Source organism: Ammospiza nelsoni, chromosome 18 (genome assembly GCF_027579445.1).
Source record: "Ammospiza nelsoni isolate bAmmNel1 chromosome 18, bAmmNel1.pri, whole genome shotgun sequence".
Taxonomy (NCBI): domain Eukaryota; kingdom Metazoa; phylum Chordata; class Aves; order Passeriformes; family Passerellidae; genus Ammospiza; species Ammospiza nelsoni.
The window spans coordinates 13378562-13399357 of record NC_080650.1 but is presented as its reverse complement, the minus strand read 5'-3'; the positions used below and the strand labels follow the sequence as shown (position 1 = coordinate 13399357).

Below are 20796 nucleotides of genomic sequence, written 5' to 3'. Positions count from 1 at the left end.
AGGGAAGAGAAATCTGCTCTCCAGTGCCCTGTATCTGCTCTCTCCCGTGCTTGTTCCACTGTTCTCTGGGAGCTGGCTGTGTCCAAGGTTGGGTTGGAATGTTCTCCCCCTCCCTGTCCTGCCTGGGGCTGTTTGCTCACTCTGCATCCACACACGACCAAACTGAGGCCATGGGGGATGTTTGGAACAATTTTCCCTTCTAGGCTCTTTCCTGAGCTTCATTCCTGCATTCCGCATGATGCAGCTGCTGGGTCTGCAAGCAAAAACTGAGATAATGTTATTTGAGAGGAAAACCAAGGAAAATGCTGCCTTGGGCAAGGGGCTCTTCCAGAAGCTGTGGGGGTGGGATTTGCAGCTGGCAGGGGGTGCAGTCCCAGATGGCTGGGGGGGAGCAGGTGTAAATTCCATCTGGAGCTTCACCTCTCCCATCCCTGAGTCACTCACACACAGAGCAGCCACCAACGCCAGCTTTGGAGCTGCAGGAACCTCTCCTTCTTCCTGAAAAGGTTTGGAAGAGGTACTCTGTGCCCCATGGGAGACCTTAATCATCTCAGGAACCTGCATTTCCTTCCTTTGGACACCTGTTTGTCCCTGATTTTTTACAGAAATGGCACAGATAATCCCGAATTCTGGAGGAGCTGCTTGTGATTCACAGTGAATATTTTGTCACTTCATTCTTCCCAGCGCGGGGATGGAAGGGTGGCAGGATCACACATGATCCTGCTCGTGCAGTGTGCTGGATGCATCCCAACTGGAGAGGATGGCAATGAGGACTGGGATGATTTAGGGTGCCCTCAGCAGAGAGTTGGAACCAGGAACAGGTTTTCTGGTCTCGTTCTTAGGGATCTGCTGGGTTTGGCTTTACTGGGCTGGGTGTGGGTTTTGGCCATGAGACTCTTGGGAAAAGGCAGCATGACAGGGACAGATCTGGGGAAGAAATCCTTCCATGGGAGGGTGGGCAGGCCCTGGCACAGGGTGCCCAGAGCAGCTGTGGCTGCCCCTGGATCCCTGGCAGTGCCCAAGGCCAGGCTGGACACTGGGGCTGGGAGCAGCCTGGGACAGTGGGAGGTGTCCCTGCCATGGCAGGGGTGGGATGGGATGGGATTTAAGGTCCCTTCCCAGCCAGACCATCCCATAATCCTGTGACAACTGTGACAATACCATGGCCATTGGTGGCTGTCACTTGGAGAAAGTGCAGCTGTGACAGTTCATGTAACCCTGGGATGGTTTGGGTGGGAAGACACCTTAAAGATGAACTCATTCATCTTCACATATATATATCATGTTGTGAATTGTAGGATGGATCATGATACAAACAGTGCAATGGGGAAGAAGGTAAGAGAGTAGAAGTCTATTTTTAGGCTGATGGGGATTTTGAAGCTTATGATGAACTTTCATTCCCAGAAAGAGGTGAGGCTTTCTGTTCCGGAATGGATGTAAATTGTTTTTGGGATTAGGCTGATTAAGAAGGAAGTTTTGACTGTGTTTATGATTTTGCTGGGGGTATTTTTGAGGTTGTAGGATAGAAGAAATTCCGTGGGAATTTCTGGTTCTGGGAGAACCTCTTGTTCTGCCAGGCTGTGAGGAAGGACCCCTCTCTCCTCCTCCTCCTCGTCTCCCTGTGCTCAATGTGGCTGGGCCCAGCCTGGCAGGTGTCCAGTGCAGCCCGGGGAGGTGGATCAGGATCACAGCAGCCACTCAGAGCTGCGCTCCAGGATTAATTCAGTGGGATTTGGAGAGCTCAGCAGATGCCTGCAGCCCTTCAGGGATCTCTCCCTGCTCTGCTGCCTTCCTGCCCATTCCCTTCCCCTTTTGGTGTCTCAAGTTTTCCAAATGCACATTCAAGGCCGTGTGCTTTCACCTTCTCTTTGGGCTTTTTCTGCTTCCCATCCAGCTCCCACAGCCTCGGGTCCCTTTGGCACAGCTGGCCCCTGCTCTGTCCCCCTCCTGGAGATTCTGCCCTCTGTGGAATTTGGTACCTGGCAAAAGTCAAACTCACCTGCTCTGAGCCCAATCCCTACAAACCCCCCGTGCTCCCTGTCCTGCTGCTGTGCTGCCCCACTGCTGGAGAGGGCACCAGGACAAGGCTTTGCATCAGGAGTGTGTTCAGGAGAGCTGGACATGTCCATGGGTGTTCCAGCTCCAGACATCATCACATCCTGACAAGGGCCACACTCCTGCTTGCACTGGGGAAACCAGTTCTGGGGAAGGGAATGGGAATACTGGGAGTTTGGGTGGGCAGCAGCATCTGAGACCTGCAGTGTCTGCACAGAAAGGAGCAGGGTTGATCTGTGCCAAGCCCAAACCCACCTAAGAGCCCTTTTCCACAGGAATGCTCCATGCTTTACTTTAAGCTCATCATTTTCTCCCTTTAAAAGGTCAGGAGCTTTCCCCTTCCAGTTGTGCCACAAATGGAAAGAGGCCAGGTGGCAACCATGCAGATTTGTTTTGTATGACATGAGAACAGCTGAAAATTCTGCTTGTGCTGATGGGCCTGGCAGAGAGAGCCCCACCAGGTGAGGAGCAGAGCACTCACTGCAAAATGGGCTGGTGTAGCCATTGCATTTCCCAGTGCCTCTCCATAGGAATAACTAGGTCAGGTTTTCAGTGCTTAAGAACCTCAAAGATTATTCCTGATTTCATTAAAATAATTTTAAATACCGTCTTTGACCTGTGTGGGTTGGCCAAGTCCTTATTTATTGTTCCCTGTAAGGGAGGGGAGGTGCTAAAATGGAATTGCCAGAGAAGCTGTGGAACATCTCTAAAAGTCCATCTGAAGCCCTGTATACATTTGTTTAAACCTCTGCAGCTGTCCATCTAAATCTGTGCAAAATTCCATCTGAATCTCTGCAATTGTCCATCCAAAGCTCTGCAAAGTCCATCTAAATATCTGAAAAATTCCACCTGAACCTCTGCAAAACTCCTCCTGAACCTCTGCAAAATTCCACCTGAACCTCTGCAAAACTCCATCTGAACCTCTGCAAAATTCCACCTGAACCTCTCCAAAATTCCATGTGAACCTCTCCAAAATTCCATGTGAACATCTGCAAAATTCCACCTGAACCTCTGCAAAACTCCGTCTGAACCTCTGCAAAACTCCATCTGAAGCGCTGCAAAATTCACCTGAACCTCTGCAAAATTCCACGTGAACCTCTCCAAAATTCCATGTGAACCTCTGCAAAACTCCGTCTGAACCTCTGCAAAACTCCATCTGAAGCGCTGCAAAATTCCACCTGAACCTCTGCAAAATTCCACGTGAACCTCTCCAAAATTCCACCTGAACCTCTCCAAAATTCCACATGAACCTCTCCAAAATTCCACCTGAACCTCTGCAAAATTTCACCCGAACTTCTGCAAAACTCCATCTGAACCTTGGCAAAACTCCATCTGAACCTCTGCAATTGTCCACCTGAACCTCTGTCATTTTCCATTTGAACACCTGGAAAATTCCATCTAAACCTCTGCCATGATCCCTCTGAACCTCTGCAAAACTCCATCTGATCCTCTGAAATTTTCCATCTGAACTTCTGCAGAATTCCCTGTAAATCTCTGCCCAATCCCTCTGCACCTCTGCCATGGTCCGAGCTGACCCTGCACCCCAAGTATTGCACTGTGGAGTACAGCAAAAACATCTGGAGCAGCATTCCCACAGGGACCTGGGACTTGGAAGAATCCCCAAGAGGGGAAAGAAGGTTTTCTGTGTGGTGGGGAGCCAGGGAAGCTCTGCCTCAGCCACTGTTTGCCCAGGGCTTGGGGAAAGTGCCAGGGAAACACTCCCACCATTCAGAGCTGCATTCCCACCCCTGTCTGCTCCTGGATCCCACCTCAGCCCAGCCCAAATGTCCCTGGCCTGGCTCCCTGCAGCTCTCCTCACCTTCTTTTATTGGAATCAGGACTTTTCCCATTCCCTGGCCTCCCAGGGCACTGCTGGGCTGTAATAATTGATAATTGTTATTGTTAACCAGGGACCTGGTGACTCCCTTGGTATTTCCCTCAGAAGGGTTCTGTGACCTTTTCTCTGAGCAGCTCTCACACCTCCGTGCCTTGCAGCAAGCCTTGGGAATTCAGCAGCATGGAAACCCTCTGGCTACAGAAGGAACTTTAATTTTTGTGCTTCTTGTTGGGTTCTCATTCAAATCGGCTGAAATACAAAGTGCTCACTCTGCCCTTCTCCTTCCTCTCCCTGCTGCTGCCCAGGGAAATGCTGGCAAAGCACCAAAAGCAAAACTCTGACCAAATGTTCTTAGGCTAAAGCCAGGCTGCTGCCAAAATTTTGGGAGTGAGGGAGAGCCAGTGGCAGGGATGGGGAGCCCCACAAGTGGAGCTGCTTTGGCACATTCCAGGGAAGGATGGAGCTGTCCAGGGAAGGCTGTGCTGCCCTGAGCTCCTGGAATGAGCCGTGGAGCTCAGCCCCAGCTATGCTGAAGAACCAGTGCTCCAACCCCCCTGGAGCTTTGGGAGGATGCTGTGGAAGAATTGCACAAGATAGAACTCGTTTTTACCTGCTTCCCTTCAAAATATCCCTGCAATATTAAATCTAGAAACCACATGAAGGGAGTGTGATTTAAGATGGGAAGATGAAGACCTGAAGTGAGGAGCTGGCACATGCACTGCCTGAGATGCATTACAGAAATGACCTTTCAGTCCTGACCACAGCTGGGGTTTCTCCTGCTCAAACCCTGTGCAGGATGTGCTGGAGGGGCTGTGCTGCCAAAGGCAAGGAAAAGCTCCTCAGTCCCAAAGGTTAATGGGTCTGGATGCAGTCCCAGAGGATGTGGGATCAGGGACAAGCCAGGGGTGGGATTCAGGTGCCTAAATCACTGCCCCTCTGCTGCTCCCATCCCAGCAGCTCCAGGCAGGGCTGGCACAGGTCTTACACGGAGCTGCACCAATCCTGCTTGCAGCAGTCTTGCTGCCTCAGGCCTCTAGCCGTGCTCAAAAGGGAATCAGCTCCCTATTTTCAGGCTGCTGGGATTCATCCCCAGTGTTCTGGTGTGAGCTGTGACCCCTGGACCTGGAGCATCCCCAGCAGAACCCCAGAGCTCACCCACTGCAGTGACCTGGCTGTCTGTCCCACCTGAGAGGGGTGTCTGACACCCCAGGACCTTTTTCAGCCCCAAAATGCTGTGCTGCATCTGCCTGGGGTGGCAGGACCTGCTGTGCCCCACAGCTGTGACTCTGGTGCCTGTCCCAGGTGTTCCGCGGAGGCAAAGCTTCACCCCCATCCTCTCTTCTAGAGGAAATTCCAGACCACTCCGAGCCGATTGTCCTTCCTCACTGACCTCTCCATCCACCTCCATTGAAATGCATCAAAGCGCTGCCCTCTTCCCCGTGGCACAGGCACAGCCCCACCTTTGGCACGGGACAGGAGCAGGAGGCACCAGGAGCAACCAAGGGCAAGATTTCAAACTATGCCCATGGAATTTCAAACGATGCCCGTGGAATTTCAAACGATGCCCATGGAATTTCAAACGATGCCCATGGATTTTCAAACGATGCCCACTCCGAGTGGGGAATTCGGCAGCTTCAGCGTGTCCCTGCTAATAAACAAAGGCGAAACGCTGTGTGCATCAGCAAAAGGCTTTGTATTGTGAAATGTTGCCTTTATGTCCGAGCAGGAGAGAATTCTGATGATTATTGACCCCGCACTGCAGGAAAGGCACATTAGAATATCTCCGAATCAATGGCAGAGCGGAGCAGCGGGGAGAGGCCGGGCTCTGCAAAGGGCATCGCATTGCAGCTCGCTCTGGCCTCCTGAAAAAAGTTTGTAAAGCATCTGTTGGAGGCCCCCGGAGCCTTTTCTTTCTAATTGCCACGTTTGACAAGGCGATGGCCCGGGGGAGCGGTGGAGAGCAGATAATGGACCCACTTTAATTGCTTCCAGTTCCATGAGTCAGAACGCTCGGGAATGGCAAAGGGGAAGCTGCAGCTTCACTGAAGGAGCTTTCTGGCTTTCAAGAAAGCTCTGGAGGAACAAATGCTAAACTCAAAGCCGAAGTCTTGGAGGGACTGAAGGTTTCCAGGTTCTGGAGTTTCTTTCATGTTTTGCTTTTGATAGGAACTCTCGAGTTAAGTTTTAATCATTTGCTGGAAGAGGGAGGGATGGTTTCTCAGCTAAGAGAGGAGGGGACAGGTGTCATTCCAAGAGCCTTTTCCTCAGGGATGGGCACTGAGATGGGAGCTGAGGTGGGAGGGTCCAGCTGGAGGTGGAGGATCAACATGCATTGGTGATGATGCAGATACAGCAGTCAGGATGGAATTTATCTGGAAGGTGAAGGGAGGATGCTGTTCCCCACTGGCAGCTGGGAATGGGCAGACAGGGAACCTGCTGACCTCTCTCCTCCCTGACACCCCTGAATCACAGAACCCTGGAATGCTTTGGGTTGGGAAGGACCTTTAAGCTTATCTTGTTCCACCCCCTGAGACCTTCCACTACCCCAGGTTGCCCCAAGCCCCGTCCAACCTGGCCTTGAATGTCTCCGGTCCTTCTGGCCTCAGGGCAGGGGGGTTTCCTGGAAAAGTAAGGAGCTCAGGGCCAGAGCTGAACCCAGTGCTCCAGGAAAACAAATTAAAATATCCCTGTGCAAGGTCTGGGTGGCTGATGGCAGTTGGTGTCCACTGGGGTCTGGGACACACTGAGAGCAGGCACAGCTGCTGGTTGGACATCAGTCACTGCAGAAGGGTTTGGGGGAGCAGGGAAAGCTGTGGCAGGGTCCCTGGGGTCTCTGTCACTGCACACCCAGCCTGGCTGGGGACAGAAGGGTCAACTTGGCTTCCCATGGCTTCACCCACTCCTGTCCTTCCCCCTGGCCCTGCCCTGGCTGGGACTGACAGGCTGGGCAGTGCCATGGGTCAGCCATGACACGGCTGGGCTGCACGCTGGGAAAGCCACTGGAAAAAGGCTTTGGGGGATGATTGACAGGAGCTGTCTCGCTGGAAGGAGCTAATCCGAGCAGCTCATGAACACCAGGTCCCTAATTAAAGCGCACAGCCTGGCCCTGCTGTAATTAATTTCCCAGCAGCTCTCAGTGCCACTGAGTCAGCGCTGCTGGCAGCCTCGGGGCATGGGGGCGGGACAGGGGGGCAGAGCCTGGCAGCAGGATGTGCCCCTGCCCTCCTGGAGCCAAACCTGGCAGCAGGATGTGCCCCTGCCCTCCTGGAGCCAAACCTGGCAGCAGGATGTGCCCCTGTCCTCCTGGAGCCAAACCTGGCAGCAGGATGTGCCCCTGCCCTCCTGGAGCCAAACCTGGCAGCAGGATGTGCCCCTGCCCTCCTGGAGCCAAACCTGGTAGCAGGATGTGCCCCTGCCCTCCTGGGCACAGTCAGGAGCTGGGCAGGACCCTGCTGCCTGGCCAGGAGCTCCCCAGGGGAAGGGAGACCCTGTGGGTCACCTGTGCCCACCCAGCTGTGGGACAGCTGGCACAGGGCAGGGTGATGCTCATGGCTCATGCCAGCAGCTCTCTCCCCATGTACACAGGGATTTACATGGATGTACCGTGTCCTCAGGTGGAGCTGGGACAGGGATGGTGTCATTGTGCCTCCTTTCTGTTGGCAGTGGGTTTTTGCATTCCCTCTGCTGTTTCCCATCCTAAGGGCTGTGGGATGCACTCAGGCTGTGGCTGGGTTGTCCCCAGGCCGTGGCAGGGAGGAGCAGCCTGGGGACAGCTGGATGCTGCCCCACGTCCCAGTCCTGTTTTGCTGCACTGGGAGGTGTTGCATGAGGAGGTGACTCCAGTGCCACCCCTGGCCCCATCACCCAAATCACAGAGCTGCCAAGGGAGGCTCCAGCAAGTCCCATTTCTCTGCCCACGGGGTTTCATTATCAGCTGCAGAGGGATGGCCAGAGAGTGGCCAGCACTGTTTTAATTTCCCAGGAGGCTGCTCTTGGTGTGCCATGGCTGCAGCAGGGAGTCTCAGCTGTCTCCTTTTACTGTGCTTCATGCAATGGGACGTGACACGTCAAAACATGACAAGGCAGCCAAAATGTGTCACAACACTGCACTCAAACTCTGCCTTGCAGGGTTGCTCAGCAGCTGATAGCATCAGGCTCCAATTATCTCTGCATGCTGAGCTGGGTTTTTTTTCCCTTGTGGAATATGATATATGGGAGTCTCCTGCTTGTATTGGACTATTGGATCACATCAGATTTATTAACCACACATGGTGAATTGTTCTGACCAGACTGACACCCAAAGCTGGGATTCTGGCCTGTTCTTGCAGGAATGAGACTTTCCCACCTCGGCTTTTCCAATTGTTATTCCTTCAGTGAAGATTTGGTGAGGTTTCTGTGTGATTAAAATCTGTTATTGTTGGTGTTTGTCATGGTTTCATTGGCCACGTCAGCACCTGCCAGCTCTAAGGGAGGTGCAGCCACTGCCTTCAGATTCCCCCTGGAATTTGCAAGGCTGGATTTGGCTCCAGTCTCCCCAGTTCATCCCATTCTGCTCCTCTGGGCTTTCCTGTCTGGCTTTTTGCACTCTGCTTTTCCACCTTACTTTGTAATGAGGCGTCAACATTCTGGAACAATATTTAGAGTTTTTCAAAGGATAAACCCTCCCACAAGAGAAGCAAAGCTGCTCTTGGCCCGGGGCTGGAGATTCCCAGCGGTAGGGAGGACATTTCCTTTGGCCAGAGGTGCTGTGATGAGCTGGGAAGGAATCACAGTGTCCCTGCTCACATGTGGCATTCCCAAATGGAACCTCCCGCTGCTCTGGCTGCTCTCCATTCATTTTATCTCCCGTTTGCAGGAATCAGACTAATTACTGGCTACTAATTGCTGGGAAAGCACTGCTGGCACTGCCTCCCTTCCCACCAGCAGCAGGGAACAGCCTGGCTCTCCTCAGGTCTCTAGCAGGACCTTCAGGAACCCTCGAGGTGACTCTGGAGAACCATGCTCTGTCCATCCCCTCCCTCCCCCCAGGCTCATTCCCAGCTCCCAGCTGGGGAATTTGGTGAACCAAGATGCTTCCCTGGGATTCCCACCTCCTGGGGAAGTGGCTGGGCATCACCAGGAATAAAATTGTTCCTCTCTGGGGTTTTCCAGCCCCATGGGGCTGCCAGCATGCTTGGGACACATGGAATCTGTTCCTGCTTTGCACACTTGGTGGGATCCCTGAAGGAAGCCTTGCACGTGACTTTCTCCTACAACAGCACAATGGAAAATCCTGCTGTTTCCTCTTCTTCCTCGGTGGCTGCACAGGTTCAAAGGAAAAAAATATGGGAAGAGAGGAAGGAGGAATATGTGGCTTAAAGTTTTGAGCAGGAGAAGGAAAGGATCCTTTTGGCCCTGAGACTTCTCCAGGCAGGTCTGACCTGAAAGTTATTCTGGGAATGTCTCACAGTTATTTCTCCCAGGAGATCAAATCAGTCCAAAATTATTTGTGGAAAGTCACAGTCATGTTTTGAGAGCAGTGTGGGGAGACCTGCTTGTTTGGAAGAGTTGTTCCGTGACCCTGCAAAGTGAGGAGCTGGTGGCACTGCTGGGATGGGATTTGGGGTTCCCTGGTACATCCCAGGTGCTTTTCCAGGGGCTGAGCTGTGCCAGGTGTGCCCATGGCAGAGGGAAATGCCCCAGAATTTGGTCCCTTTGCTCACAGGTAAGATCTTGGGAACAGGGCTGGTGTTGGATGTGCAAATCCAAAGCGCTGATCCCACTCTTTCACCTCCTGAGGGTGCAGGGCAGAGGAGGCACTGGGACTCCATCTCTGCAAGTGTACATTGATTTAAGCTCTTGAGCTGAGTGACAGAATCCCATTTTTAATCCTACATTTTAATCACTGGCTGCCCTGGCATCTGTTTGTGGTTGGTGGTGCCACACTCAGAGTCGGAGTTTCAGGCTCCTCTGCCAGGAGAAGCGCTCTCCATGACCCTGCCTAATCCCCACCCTATTTCTGTCCTTCCTCAGGAAGCAAACTGCTGATTTTGGTGCTTTGCTTGAACATCCCATCAGAAGTGGAGTCCTGCCCCGGGGCGTGCGTATGCTACAGTGAACCCAAGATCACCATCAGCTGCCAGCAGCAGGGGCTGACAGCCATCCCCACGGAGATCCCCATCCAGAGCCAGCGCATCTTCCTGCACAACAACCGGATCACCCTGGTGAGGGCCACCAGCTTCACCTCCTGCCGCAACATGACCATCCTGTGGATCCACTCCAACAACATCAGCCTCATCGAGCCCGGGGCCTTCTATGGGCTCACCAAGCTGGAGGAGCTGGACCTCAGCGACAACACGAACCTGAAATCCATCAACCCCGTCACCTTCCGGGGGCTCGTGCACCTCCACACCCTCCACCTGGATCGCTGCGGGCTCCTGGAGCTCTCCACGGGGCTTTTCCGAGGGTTGTTCTCCTTGCAGTACCTCTACCTTCAGGATAATAACCTCCAGATCCTGCTGGACGACACCTTCATCGACCTGGCCAACCTCACGTACCTGTTTTTGCACGGGAACAAGATCAAGAGCCTGTCGGAGAACGTCTTCCGCGGGCTGATCAACCTGGACCGGCTGCTGCTGCACCAGAACAGGGTGAGCCTGGTGCACCGGCGCGCCTTCCACGACCTGGGGAAGGTGATGACCTTGTACCTGTTCAACAACAACCTGACCGTGCTCACGGGGGATACCATGGCCCCCCTGGTGTCCCTGCAGTACCTGCGCCTCAACGGCAACCAGTGGATCTGCGACTGCCAGGCCCGCTCGCTCTGGAATTGGTTTAAGCAGTTCAAGGGCTCCTCCTCGGAGCTGGAGTGCCACCTGCCCCCTCGCCTGGCGGGGCGGGACCTGAAGCGGCTGCAGAGCTCGGAGCTGGACAGCTGCGTGGACTCCTTCAACCAGATCCGCACCAGCGTCTTCAGCACCAAAACCAGGTCGGGCAAGCTCCCAACGGGGCTGCCCCCGCTGGGCTCCCACGACGGCTCCTCCAAGTGCTGCCAGCCAGAGATGGACAAGTCCTTCATTTACGAGGCCAAGGGCAAGGCAGGGCCCTCCTCCCACAGCAGCCGCTCGTCCAACAACCACCTCAAGGAGAAGGAGAACATGTCCAGGCCCAAGTACATGGAGACGGACCGTTCCAAAAACGGCAGCAACAAGCAGATAAACGATTCCCCCTTTGGGACCTTCCCCAGCATTGTAGACCCTCCTTTGACCAAGTTGAGACCCGAATTTTTAGAGCCCATTGAACCTTCCACAGTCCCAACCAAAAAGAGGCAGGGCTGCTCTAAAAAGAACAGATCAAAGGCCCAGTGCCGCCTGACCCAGCAGGGGAACAGCTCCACGTTACAGCTCAGCCTAAGCCTTTTGATCCCCCCCTTGGTGTGGAGCTTACTGTTATTCTGCTAAAATTAACTCTTTTCCTGGGTTGATGACACTTTAATACTCGACTTTTGCTGACCTCCATAAATGTTGCAAACAAAAGCAGGACTCCCATCCACCCTGAGAAAGCTTTGTTACACAAAACTTAACTGGATGCCTTTATTAAAACAAACAAACAAACAAAAACAAAACAAAACAGAAAAGACAAATACTGAGATGTACATAATTTATTTGTCCTGAAACCTGTGAATTATACCTTTGGTCTTCGGAACTGCACTTGCCCACAAAACAGCTTTTGCTACAGCAGATGGTAAAGAAATGTGGTTTATTTACAGGAAAAAAAAAAAAAAAGAAGTGTAAGAAATGCTCTGAAAAGAATGTCTAAAGTCTGTTTGTAACTCACCATCTCACTGAACAATGTTGCAGGTTCCCATTTGCAGAGGTAATGGATTTGATGCTGTTTTAATCCTATGTTGATGACTCTTGCAGTTTTTCCGTCTCCATTCCATCCTTCACACCACGTTTACGGGCAGCATTTGTTAAAGAATGCTGCCTGCCCCTTCACAAGATTGCAGTATATATAGATATGCATTTTATTTTACTTGTGTACAAGTATACAAAAAAAACCTATAAAATAAAGATTTCTTTTTCCTAAGTGGTTGTCATCTGCGAGGGGTGAAGGACTGGGAGCAGCTGAAAAGCTGAAGGTTTAAAAGGATATGGAGTGTGATCTGAGCGTTTAACACCACAGTGATAAATAAGGCATTTTTGGGTGGTTATGCAACCTATAACTGGTGCCAGCAAAGGGTTTGATTGTGTGAAACATGCCCTGCTCATGCTCCTGTTTCCCTGCAAACTGTCCCACCTCCTCCCAGCATCATTTGGGTTCCAGAATGATCAGAAGAGCAGGAAATGCTGGCCCAGCCTCTCAGAGCTGGGGTAGAGGAATGTCAGAAACAATCCCAGGATTTGGGCAGGGCCGTTTTTCTCCTGCTCTGCACAGATGGGCTCAGCTCTGTGGTAGGTCCTGAGTGGGGCAGCACTGGGATTTAGGGAATAGGGGGGTTTTCTCCAGAAACACAGGGCCTGGCAGCTCAGGTGCCCATTCCTGGAGTCACTATGCCACTGGCTTCATCTCCAGCGTGACCTTGTGATGCTGAGAAAATAAACCATTGCTGTCCATGTGCAGTGGATGCCACCCCATGGGACCCAGTGAGCCATAAAGTGGAGCTGGCTGTGCCCCCCTGGCACTGCAGCCACCCCCTGGGCCAGGCTAGGGAGGGTTGGGCACAGAGCTTATCAGGAGGCTGCTTTTCCTTATCAAAGCATAGAGATTGTCCTGTGCCCCTCTGTCCTGCTGGGGTTTGGAGGTCTCTGAAGGCAGGAGCAGCCTGTCACACACAGCTGCCAGGGGCTGGGGGCCAGAGAAGGGCAGTGCCACAGTGCCAAGGGAACTCCAGGATTATGTGTGGAAGTCAGACTGGGGGGCTCAGGTTGCACCATCCCTTGGGGTTCCCAGCACTGGGACTGGTGCTGAGCTTCCCAGACGGAGTGAGGCACTGCCAGCCAGGAGTGAAGGCCATCAGCAGGGCCATGGCTTCCTTCCAGCCTTGTCCTAGGCCTGGTGGCTCAGCAGGAGGGAGCAGAGACCATGGGGAGGAGCAGGAGGATGCTTGGATGGCTGATCTCCCACCTGGGGATGCTGTGGAGCAGGGCCTGTGCCCCACTCCGGGGTGCTGCTGGCTCTTCCCTCCTCTGCCACAGCCAGTTCCCACCTGGGTGAGTGACAGGGAGTGCCCAAAGTGCTGCAGTTGTGATCTGTCTCCAAATCCATCCCTGGGGCTGCCAAATACGTGTGGCACAGACGCATGGGAGCGAACATGTCCCTCATGTCACCGTGATGGGGACAGGCTGGTCTCTGCCAGCTGGGCAGGAGCTGCTGTGCAGGACAGCCCTGGGATCCCAGCAGGTCCCATTCCTGCCAGCCCAGCTCCACGATCCAGCCTCTGCAGAGGCTCCAGGTGTGTTTGGGTGCAAATTCATGGTCCTGCCAGAAGGATGGAGCAGGAAATCACTGCCTGTGCTGGGATAGTTCTGGGTGAGCTGGCCAGCCCTGCCAGCCCTGCTGTGTGTGCCCAGTTTGGGGTGCACTTGCCCACACTCACAGGCCACTGAGTGGGACCTCCCCAGCCCCTTCCTGCCATTCCTGCTCGGATCTGTCCAGCATGCCAGCATGGAAGGATTTCCCAAAGTCTGCACTCTCTGTCTCATCCCAAAAAGCAACATTGAGTCTCTTGAAGGATTCAAACCTACACTGGAATCTGAAGCTCAGGAGCAGAGAGCAGCTTGGTCAGCAGTGCCCCAAAGCCCATGGAAAAGTTGGAAGATCTGCTGGATGCTGTGACATGGAACATCCTGTTTGGGTCAGAGGCTCAGTGTGACTCCCTTGTACAGCAATTAGTGAGTCTTGTGGTCCAAATTCCTGCTCCTTGGGCATGAGGAAGCCAGACCAGGTGGCAAAAAATCAGGATGAATCTGGAAGGAAAAAATTGAGAAAAAAAGAGACCATTGTGGCTTTCCCCCAGCAGCTGAAGGGCAGAGCTGTGAGCTGGGCTTGCCCGGCCCAAAGCAGGGTCCTGGGGAGTTGGGCTCCCTGTGGACAATGCAAAGCAGACAAGGAATTCCTGTCACTCATTGTGAATGGAGCAGGAGCTGCTCTCTCCCAACCCAGTGACACCATTCCTGCTTTCTAGAGCTCGGCTCTGCTGTGCTTTCAGTGGCTCCTAGGACTATACATTGGCCACAAGCCCAGGAGAGTCCCTCTTGCTAATTTCCTAGATTTCCTGCTGTCCAGATGCCAATTCTGTGTTTACAGCCATTCGAATGACAAATATTGGAGAAGGGGACGCAGTGGGCTGGAGGAATTCCCAGAGAAGCTTGGTGTTCCAGAGGCTGAGCTCTGGTATTGGTGAGGTAGGAAAGGAGCTCAAATGAAGGGAATTTCACCCCTGCTTTGTGCCTTGCTGGGGTTGGCACAATTCTTTCAGGTATTCCCAGACTTATTTTACATTCAGATGTCGCTGAGTTGAGTCGGATTCACCCAGCAGGGCTCAGGACCTTGCTGGCTGTTCCCCATCTCAGGATCCTTCCTCTCCCTTCCTTTCTCACTGTGCAAGTCACACTCAATTTTCTGCTCCTGTCACTGATGCCAGCAATGAAATCAGAGGCAAAGGCAGCAGCAAGGAGCCAGGAGGGGTAAGGGATGGGATCCCTGGGAAGAATGGGCTCCTCATCATCAGCACTCAGCACCTACTGTCCCCTGGCACTGTCCCCAGCAGACCCCTGGCACTGCTGAAGAGGCAGCCACAGCACAGGCCCTCAGGCAGTGCTGGGAACACACCGTGTTCATCCTTAATTCTCCAGAATTTGTCTCTGTGGATTGCTGGCTGGTAGTTCCAAGCAGGAGGAGAACCAGAAGAGAAACCCTTCAGGTCTTCAGGTGCATCTGGAAGGACAATCCAAGCTGGCAAGGAGATGATTGTGCCCCTCCTTGTCATGGTCACATGGAAGGGTGTTTGTCCTCTGCCCCTTCCTCCCCCTTCCCATCCTCCTGCACAGGGGATGTGGCTGTTCCTCTGCCTGTGGATGGGGAAGTGGATTCCAAATGCCTGTGCAGGTGGGATTTGTCCTATCCTGAATGGGGTCCCTGGCACACATGTGTGGTGACCCCATCTCTGCTGCCAAGCTACAGCACCTGATGTGGACAGGTTTTATGGAGAGGAATTTCATCCAACCGGTTCTGAAAGATTTTCTTTTCTTTTGCTAATGGATGACTGTGATTCACCAGGATGAGACCTTCATGGAGGGATGCTGTGGCTCTGATGTAATTTCCATCAGCAAGACCTTTCCCATCAAAGCTGGAGGCAAGAGAGGGATAACACAACGTGGAAGAAACCCCCTGATGGCCTGGTTCAGCAGATGTCCTGGCCATGGATTAGGAAAATATCCTGGCCATGGATCAGGAAGGACTGAGCTGGTCTGACACCTGTGGCTCAGGCAGTTTGAGTACAAGCTGTGTTCTCCTGAGGATCCCTCCCTGTTCCTGTCCAGTGCCCCTCAAAGCCTTTGGAATATGAACACCCTAAGTGTGGGCAGTGACAGAGCCCCATGGGGCTGGGGCCTGCAGGTGCTGAGTCAGCCCGGCTGGAACACCCAGCTCTGCTGGAACCCCCAGCAGGGCACTGGGAGAGACCAGGAGAACAGGGGCAGCCAGAGGGATCACGGGCAGGCAACTGGGGCACAGCCTCTGTCCACTGCCCACAGCACTCCCCAGGAGTGTTCCCGGCATTTTGCTCCATGCAGAATGACAGAATCACGGAATATGCTGAGCTGGATAGGACAAGGATCATGGAATCCCCCTCAGCCCTGCCCAGACTCCCCAACAACCCCACCCTGTCCATCCCTGGCAGTGCTGCCCAAAGGCTCCTGGAGCTCTGGCAGCCTCGGGGCCGTGCCCATTCCCTGGGCAGCCTGGGCAGTGCCAGCACCCTCTGGGGGAAGAACCTTGCCCTGAGCTCAGCATGACCTGCCCTGGCCCAGCTCCAGCCATGCCCTGGGTCCTGTCCTGCTCGGGGGTGTCTCTTACCTTTGTACTTGAGCAATCCACAGCTGCCTCAAATGTGTTTGTTCCCCACTTCCCTCTCTTCCCCTGGATGTGGAAGGAGCTGCCTTTGCCTCTCCTGCCCTTCCCCTGGGACGGGGAGCTCCCATTTCTGAGCTGTTCCCCCCAACAGCAGCACTGGGGCTCAGCTCAACTTTCTGAGCTGAAATCAGCTCCTTAGCAAAGCTCACCTGAGTCCTGCTTAGCTGCAAAAGGGTCTGGAGACCCTTTTCCCAGGCTTTTCTCAACTGAGGCTGGAGTCTCCCACTCCTCCTTGGAGTTGGGGAACCAAAGGGAAAACCCCAAATCCCACAAGGATGAGGAGAGCACTGAGAGCTGTGTCAGGGAGCTCCTGTCCTCACCTGTCCATGGGGACACCTGGACTTCAGGCAGGAGGAATCTCTGCTCCATCCTTCCCCAAAAGAAGGTCCTGGGGCAGATTCCCAGCTGGCTGTGACTCCCCAGGGATGAGATCTCTGCTCCTAAAGAGATTCCCCATAACCCTGTGAGCAAGCTGTGTTTCCACATCTCTGCTCTGACACGGAGCAGATTATTCGAGCTGCTGAGTTTTGCTCCAAACAAACATGATGCATAGAAATAATAAAGGCTGGAAGGGTTTTTAATTCCAAGCTGTGTTTCTGGATTAGTTCCCCATCATTAAGCAGTCAGGGAGTAGAGTTTTTGCTGTTCTGACTCCTTATCAAATTCAGGAAAGGGTAAAAAATCCCAGAGTCATTGAGAGCTGGGGGTGGGCAGCAGAGCAGAGAGCAGGCAGGAGAGACAGGAGTTTTTTTAGGGATGATATCGGACCATGGTGCATCATTGCTGGTGGGAAGCTCTGGAGACAGCAGGAATTCTGCCTACAACCATGGTGAGGGCAAGGAATCTGTGAAAGCCTTTCTTATAAATCCAAAGTCAAACATTTGAGTCTAGCTTGGGCCAGAAACTCTAATTAGAGCCCCCTTGATTTGTGCCATAAGTAGGACACTGCAGGGGGAACTGCTGAGGCAGGTGAGACTTATTGGAATTGCATCCCAGGGTATCTATAAATAGGGATAACAGAGCCTGGGCAAAAAGAGGCACAATGAGAATAACGGTGCACCCTGCCCACTCACTGAAGGATGAGGCACTTCAGATCTCACAGTGACCCACCTTCCGTGCCGGTGCAGAGACTTGTTCTAGGTCAGCAGGTACCAAAACGGCCCAGCTGTCATCAAGCACAAAAACAGGGCCGTTTTTTGGGATGAAATCATCGCTTTTGATAGCCTGCTGCACTCCACATGGCAGCGACACGGGCGCTGCTCGCATGACTCACGGGCTGGGCTCCTGCGCAGCCTCTTGCGGGTGGGCGGCTCCATCTGCCCGGATTTACTGGAGTCAGGGTCCATCTTCGGGGGTTTACTGGAGTCAGGGTGCATCTTCAGGGGTTTACTGGTGTCATGGTCCATCTGCATGGTTTTACTGGATTCAGGATCCTCCTGCAGGGCCTTATTCGTGTCAGTGTCCATCTGCATGGATTTACTGGCATCAGGGTCCTCCTGCAGGGGTTTACTGGTGTCAGGGTCCATCTGCACGGATTTACTGGTCCCAGTGTCCACCTGCAGGGCCTTACTGGTGTGAGAGTCCATCTGCCCAGATTTACTGGAGTCAGAGTCCTCCTGCAGGGCCTCACTGGTGTCAGGGTGCTCCTGCAGGCCTTACTGGTGTCAGGTTCCACCCTCAGGGGTTTATTTGTACCAGGACCCACCCTCAAGGGTTTATTTGTGCCCGGTTCCATCCCCAGGGGTTTATTTGTGTCTGGTTCCAGCCTCAGGGGTTGATGTGTACCAGGACCCACCCTCAGAGGTTGATGTGTGCCTGGTTCCACCCTCAGGGGTTTATGTGTACCAGGACCTATTCTCAGGGGTTTATTTGTGCCAGGTTCCACCCTCAGGGGTTTATTTGTGTCAGGTTCCACCCTCAGGGGTTTATTTGTGTCAGGTTCCACCCTCAGGGGTTGATGTGTGCCAGGACCCACCCGCAGTGGTTGCCTCTGGGGCTGGCTGTGGGCAGTGCTTTGTTGACTGCTCAGCTCCTCTCTGCTGCTGGGGTTGGGGCTGGGTTCCACCTGCATTTGTTGTTCTGTGGCTGGTCTGGAGTGTTATCCCTGGAATTTCAACGAAGGAAGGAACAACTGCAGAGTCTGGTGTGAGGAAGGAGGGCCAGACTTTTCCGTGGGAGTGGGGAGCTCACGGTTTTGAAGCAATGAGGCTGCACCTCTGGGGTGGTGCTGGTTGCTGGGGTTTAAACTGGAATTCCTGCAGCTCCCTGCTGAGCTGGGCCGTCCTGCTCTGCTTTCTGCTCCAGCCTCTGCAGTGCAGGTTAACCCAGCACCTCTGCAGAAGGAGAAGGACTTCCAAGCACGGGCAGCAGGAGCACAGCAGTGATACAGGGAACCTTTCCACGTGTCAGGAGCACCTTTCACCAGGTGCCCTGACAGGCTGGGTGTGATGGTGTTCGCAACGGTCTTAGGATGAGGGAAGAGATGAGGATCTGACTCCATGTTTCAGAAGGCTTGATTTATTATTTTATTATATATATTACATTAAAACTATACTAAAAGAATAGAAGAAAGGATTTCATCAGAAGGCTCGCTAAGAATAGAAAAAGAAAAAATTATGACAAAGGCTTGTGGCTCAGGCTCTGTGTCTGAGCCAGATGACTGTGATTGGCCATTAATTAGAAACAACCGCATGAGACCAATCACAGATGCACCTGTTGCATTCCACAGCAGCAGATAATCATTGTTTACATTTTGTTCCTGAGGCCTTTCAGCTTCTCAGGAGGAAAAATCCTAAGGAAAGGATTTTCCATAAGAGATGTCTGCTGACAGGCTGGGACCCCCCTGCTGCCCTGGGCAGGGGCTGTGCTGGGCTCTCCTGTGCCCGTGGCTGCCAGGGGGTGCCCAGCACCTTCTTCCCACAGCACCCACTATGGGCAGTGCCCCCAGACCCTCTGAGCCCTGGGGCACAGCCAGAGAGATGCTGCAGCCCCAGCAGTGTCACCTGAGCTTGGTGACACCACAGGTACATCCTTCAGTCTCTTCCCAGGGCTGGCTGGGTGTGTGGGCTGGCTCTGCAGACACATCCAGGCAGCAGGAGAAGGGCAGGATGCTGGGCTGCTCGCTGCTGTCACCAGAGCCCAGCCCTGGAGTGGCTGCCTGAGGACTCGCATTGAGCTCCACGCTGCTAAATAAGGGCAGAGCTGCTCTTTTCTCCCCGGTGTTTCCAGTCAAACCACAACAACAATGGAATATTTATGAGCTGTTTGCAGAAATGTCAAGAAGAGCCAGCAGTTGTACGAACACCCTCTCGGAGCAGTGGGCTGGGAGAGTTACCCTTTGTGATTCTTGCTTTGAATGCTGCGTGGAATGGTTACAAACCCCTGTGACATCCCTGTGTCCTCACAGCCAGACAGGAATCAATCACCATCACTCCACCAGGAGCATCCCCAGCCAGAACCAGGGCCTGGGGGCTCTGCCTGCCCAGGAGGTGCAGGAGGCTGGGCAGCAGCAGCTCCTCACCCCCGCCAGGCGCTCACACCACTTCCAGGCTCACTTCAAGGCTCCAGCACTAAATGTTCCCATTGGCTTTGGGCAGTAAAAGCTGGAATTCTAACGAGGTTTCAGAGCCAGACTGTTACATTCTGTATTTCACTAAATGCCTTTTCTTTGCTCTTCTCCTGCCTTGCTGCCAGACTGACCTTGCTGGGATGTGGGGATGAAGAAGAAGCAACTTGAAGTCTGGGAATGCATTCCCACACACACCCTGATCTCTGTGAATTTGGGGTGGGAGTGGAAAAAACCCAGGACATTTAACTTTTCTCTCTATGTTTTAATTTGTGTGTCACTTTTAGGAATTTTCCAAAAATTCCAGCTTTTCTCTGTATATTTTAATTTGTGTGTCACTTTTAGGAATTTTCCAAAAATTCCAGCTTTTCTCTGTATATTTTAATTTGTGTGTCACTTTTAGGAATTTTCCAAAAATTCCAGCTTTTCTCTGTATGTTTTAATTTGTGTGTCACTTTTAGGAATTTTCCAGCAATTCCAGCTTACCAGAGGTGTTGAATCCCAGCTTTCTCCACGCTCCATGAGGGTAAGTTCTAAATTGTTGGTTTGGTAGGACCTGAGAGGTGCTTTGACCACATTGCTCTTGGACAACTCTTGTCAGCTGGAGGGGTCAGGAATATTTAGGTGACGTCAGATAACCCTTCAGTTTTTTATTTGTTCTCTCCCTTGGAATATATTCTTTATTTCCAGCAGATCTGTGGGCTTTAATCAACCTATGAGATTATTTCCAGCCACTGGGGGAAGCAGAGCCATCCCAGAAGGAATGGAGGTTTTGTAGAACCACAGAATATCCTGAGTTGAAAGGTGCCCACAAGGATCATCAGCCCAACTCCTGGCCCTGCACAGACACCCCAACAAGCCCAGCCTGGGCCTGGCTTTCTGGGAGATAATATTTGGGAGAAAAAGTGGCCAGAGGGTTCAGGGAAGGAACAAAGTGACCTTCAGCAGCCTCACTTTCCCTTGTGTTGGTGGTGCAGCTCCCACCTTGCCAGGATCCTGCCCTGACTCTGGGTGCTCCTGGTCCTGGCCAGCCTGGTTTGGTGTCTCCACACAAACCCTGGGCCCAGGAGCTCCAGTTTTGTCCAGCCTGGTGTCTCCAGGCCATACTGGGGAGTGCAGCTCTGCACTGGCCATTCCTCTGTCCCTCCTCACTGCTCCATGGATGGGTTTCATGGCTTCTCCTTGGAACTCTGTGGGCTCCTGGCTGGACCTGGCTACTCTTGGG

The 20796-nt window shown here is 53.1% G+C and overlaps 1 protein-coding gene across 1 annotated transcript in view; it reads left to right on the top strand.

The window, feature by feature from the left end:
* The window catches only part of RTN4R (reticulon 4 receptor), a 92482-nt gene extending 80523 nt beyond the window's left edge, over window positions 1-11959 (top strand). The window contains exon 2 of the mRNA XM_059485210.1: window positions 9905-11959. Within this exon, the coding sequence (XP_059341193.1) occupies window positions 9905-11331 (1427 nt within the window). The 3' untranslated portion in view covers window positions 11332-11959. The remainder of the gene's footprint in view (window positions 1-9904) is intronic.
* Window positions 11960-20796: the final 8837 nt, after the last annotated feature.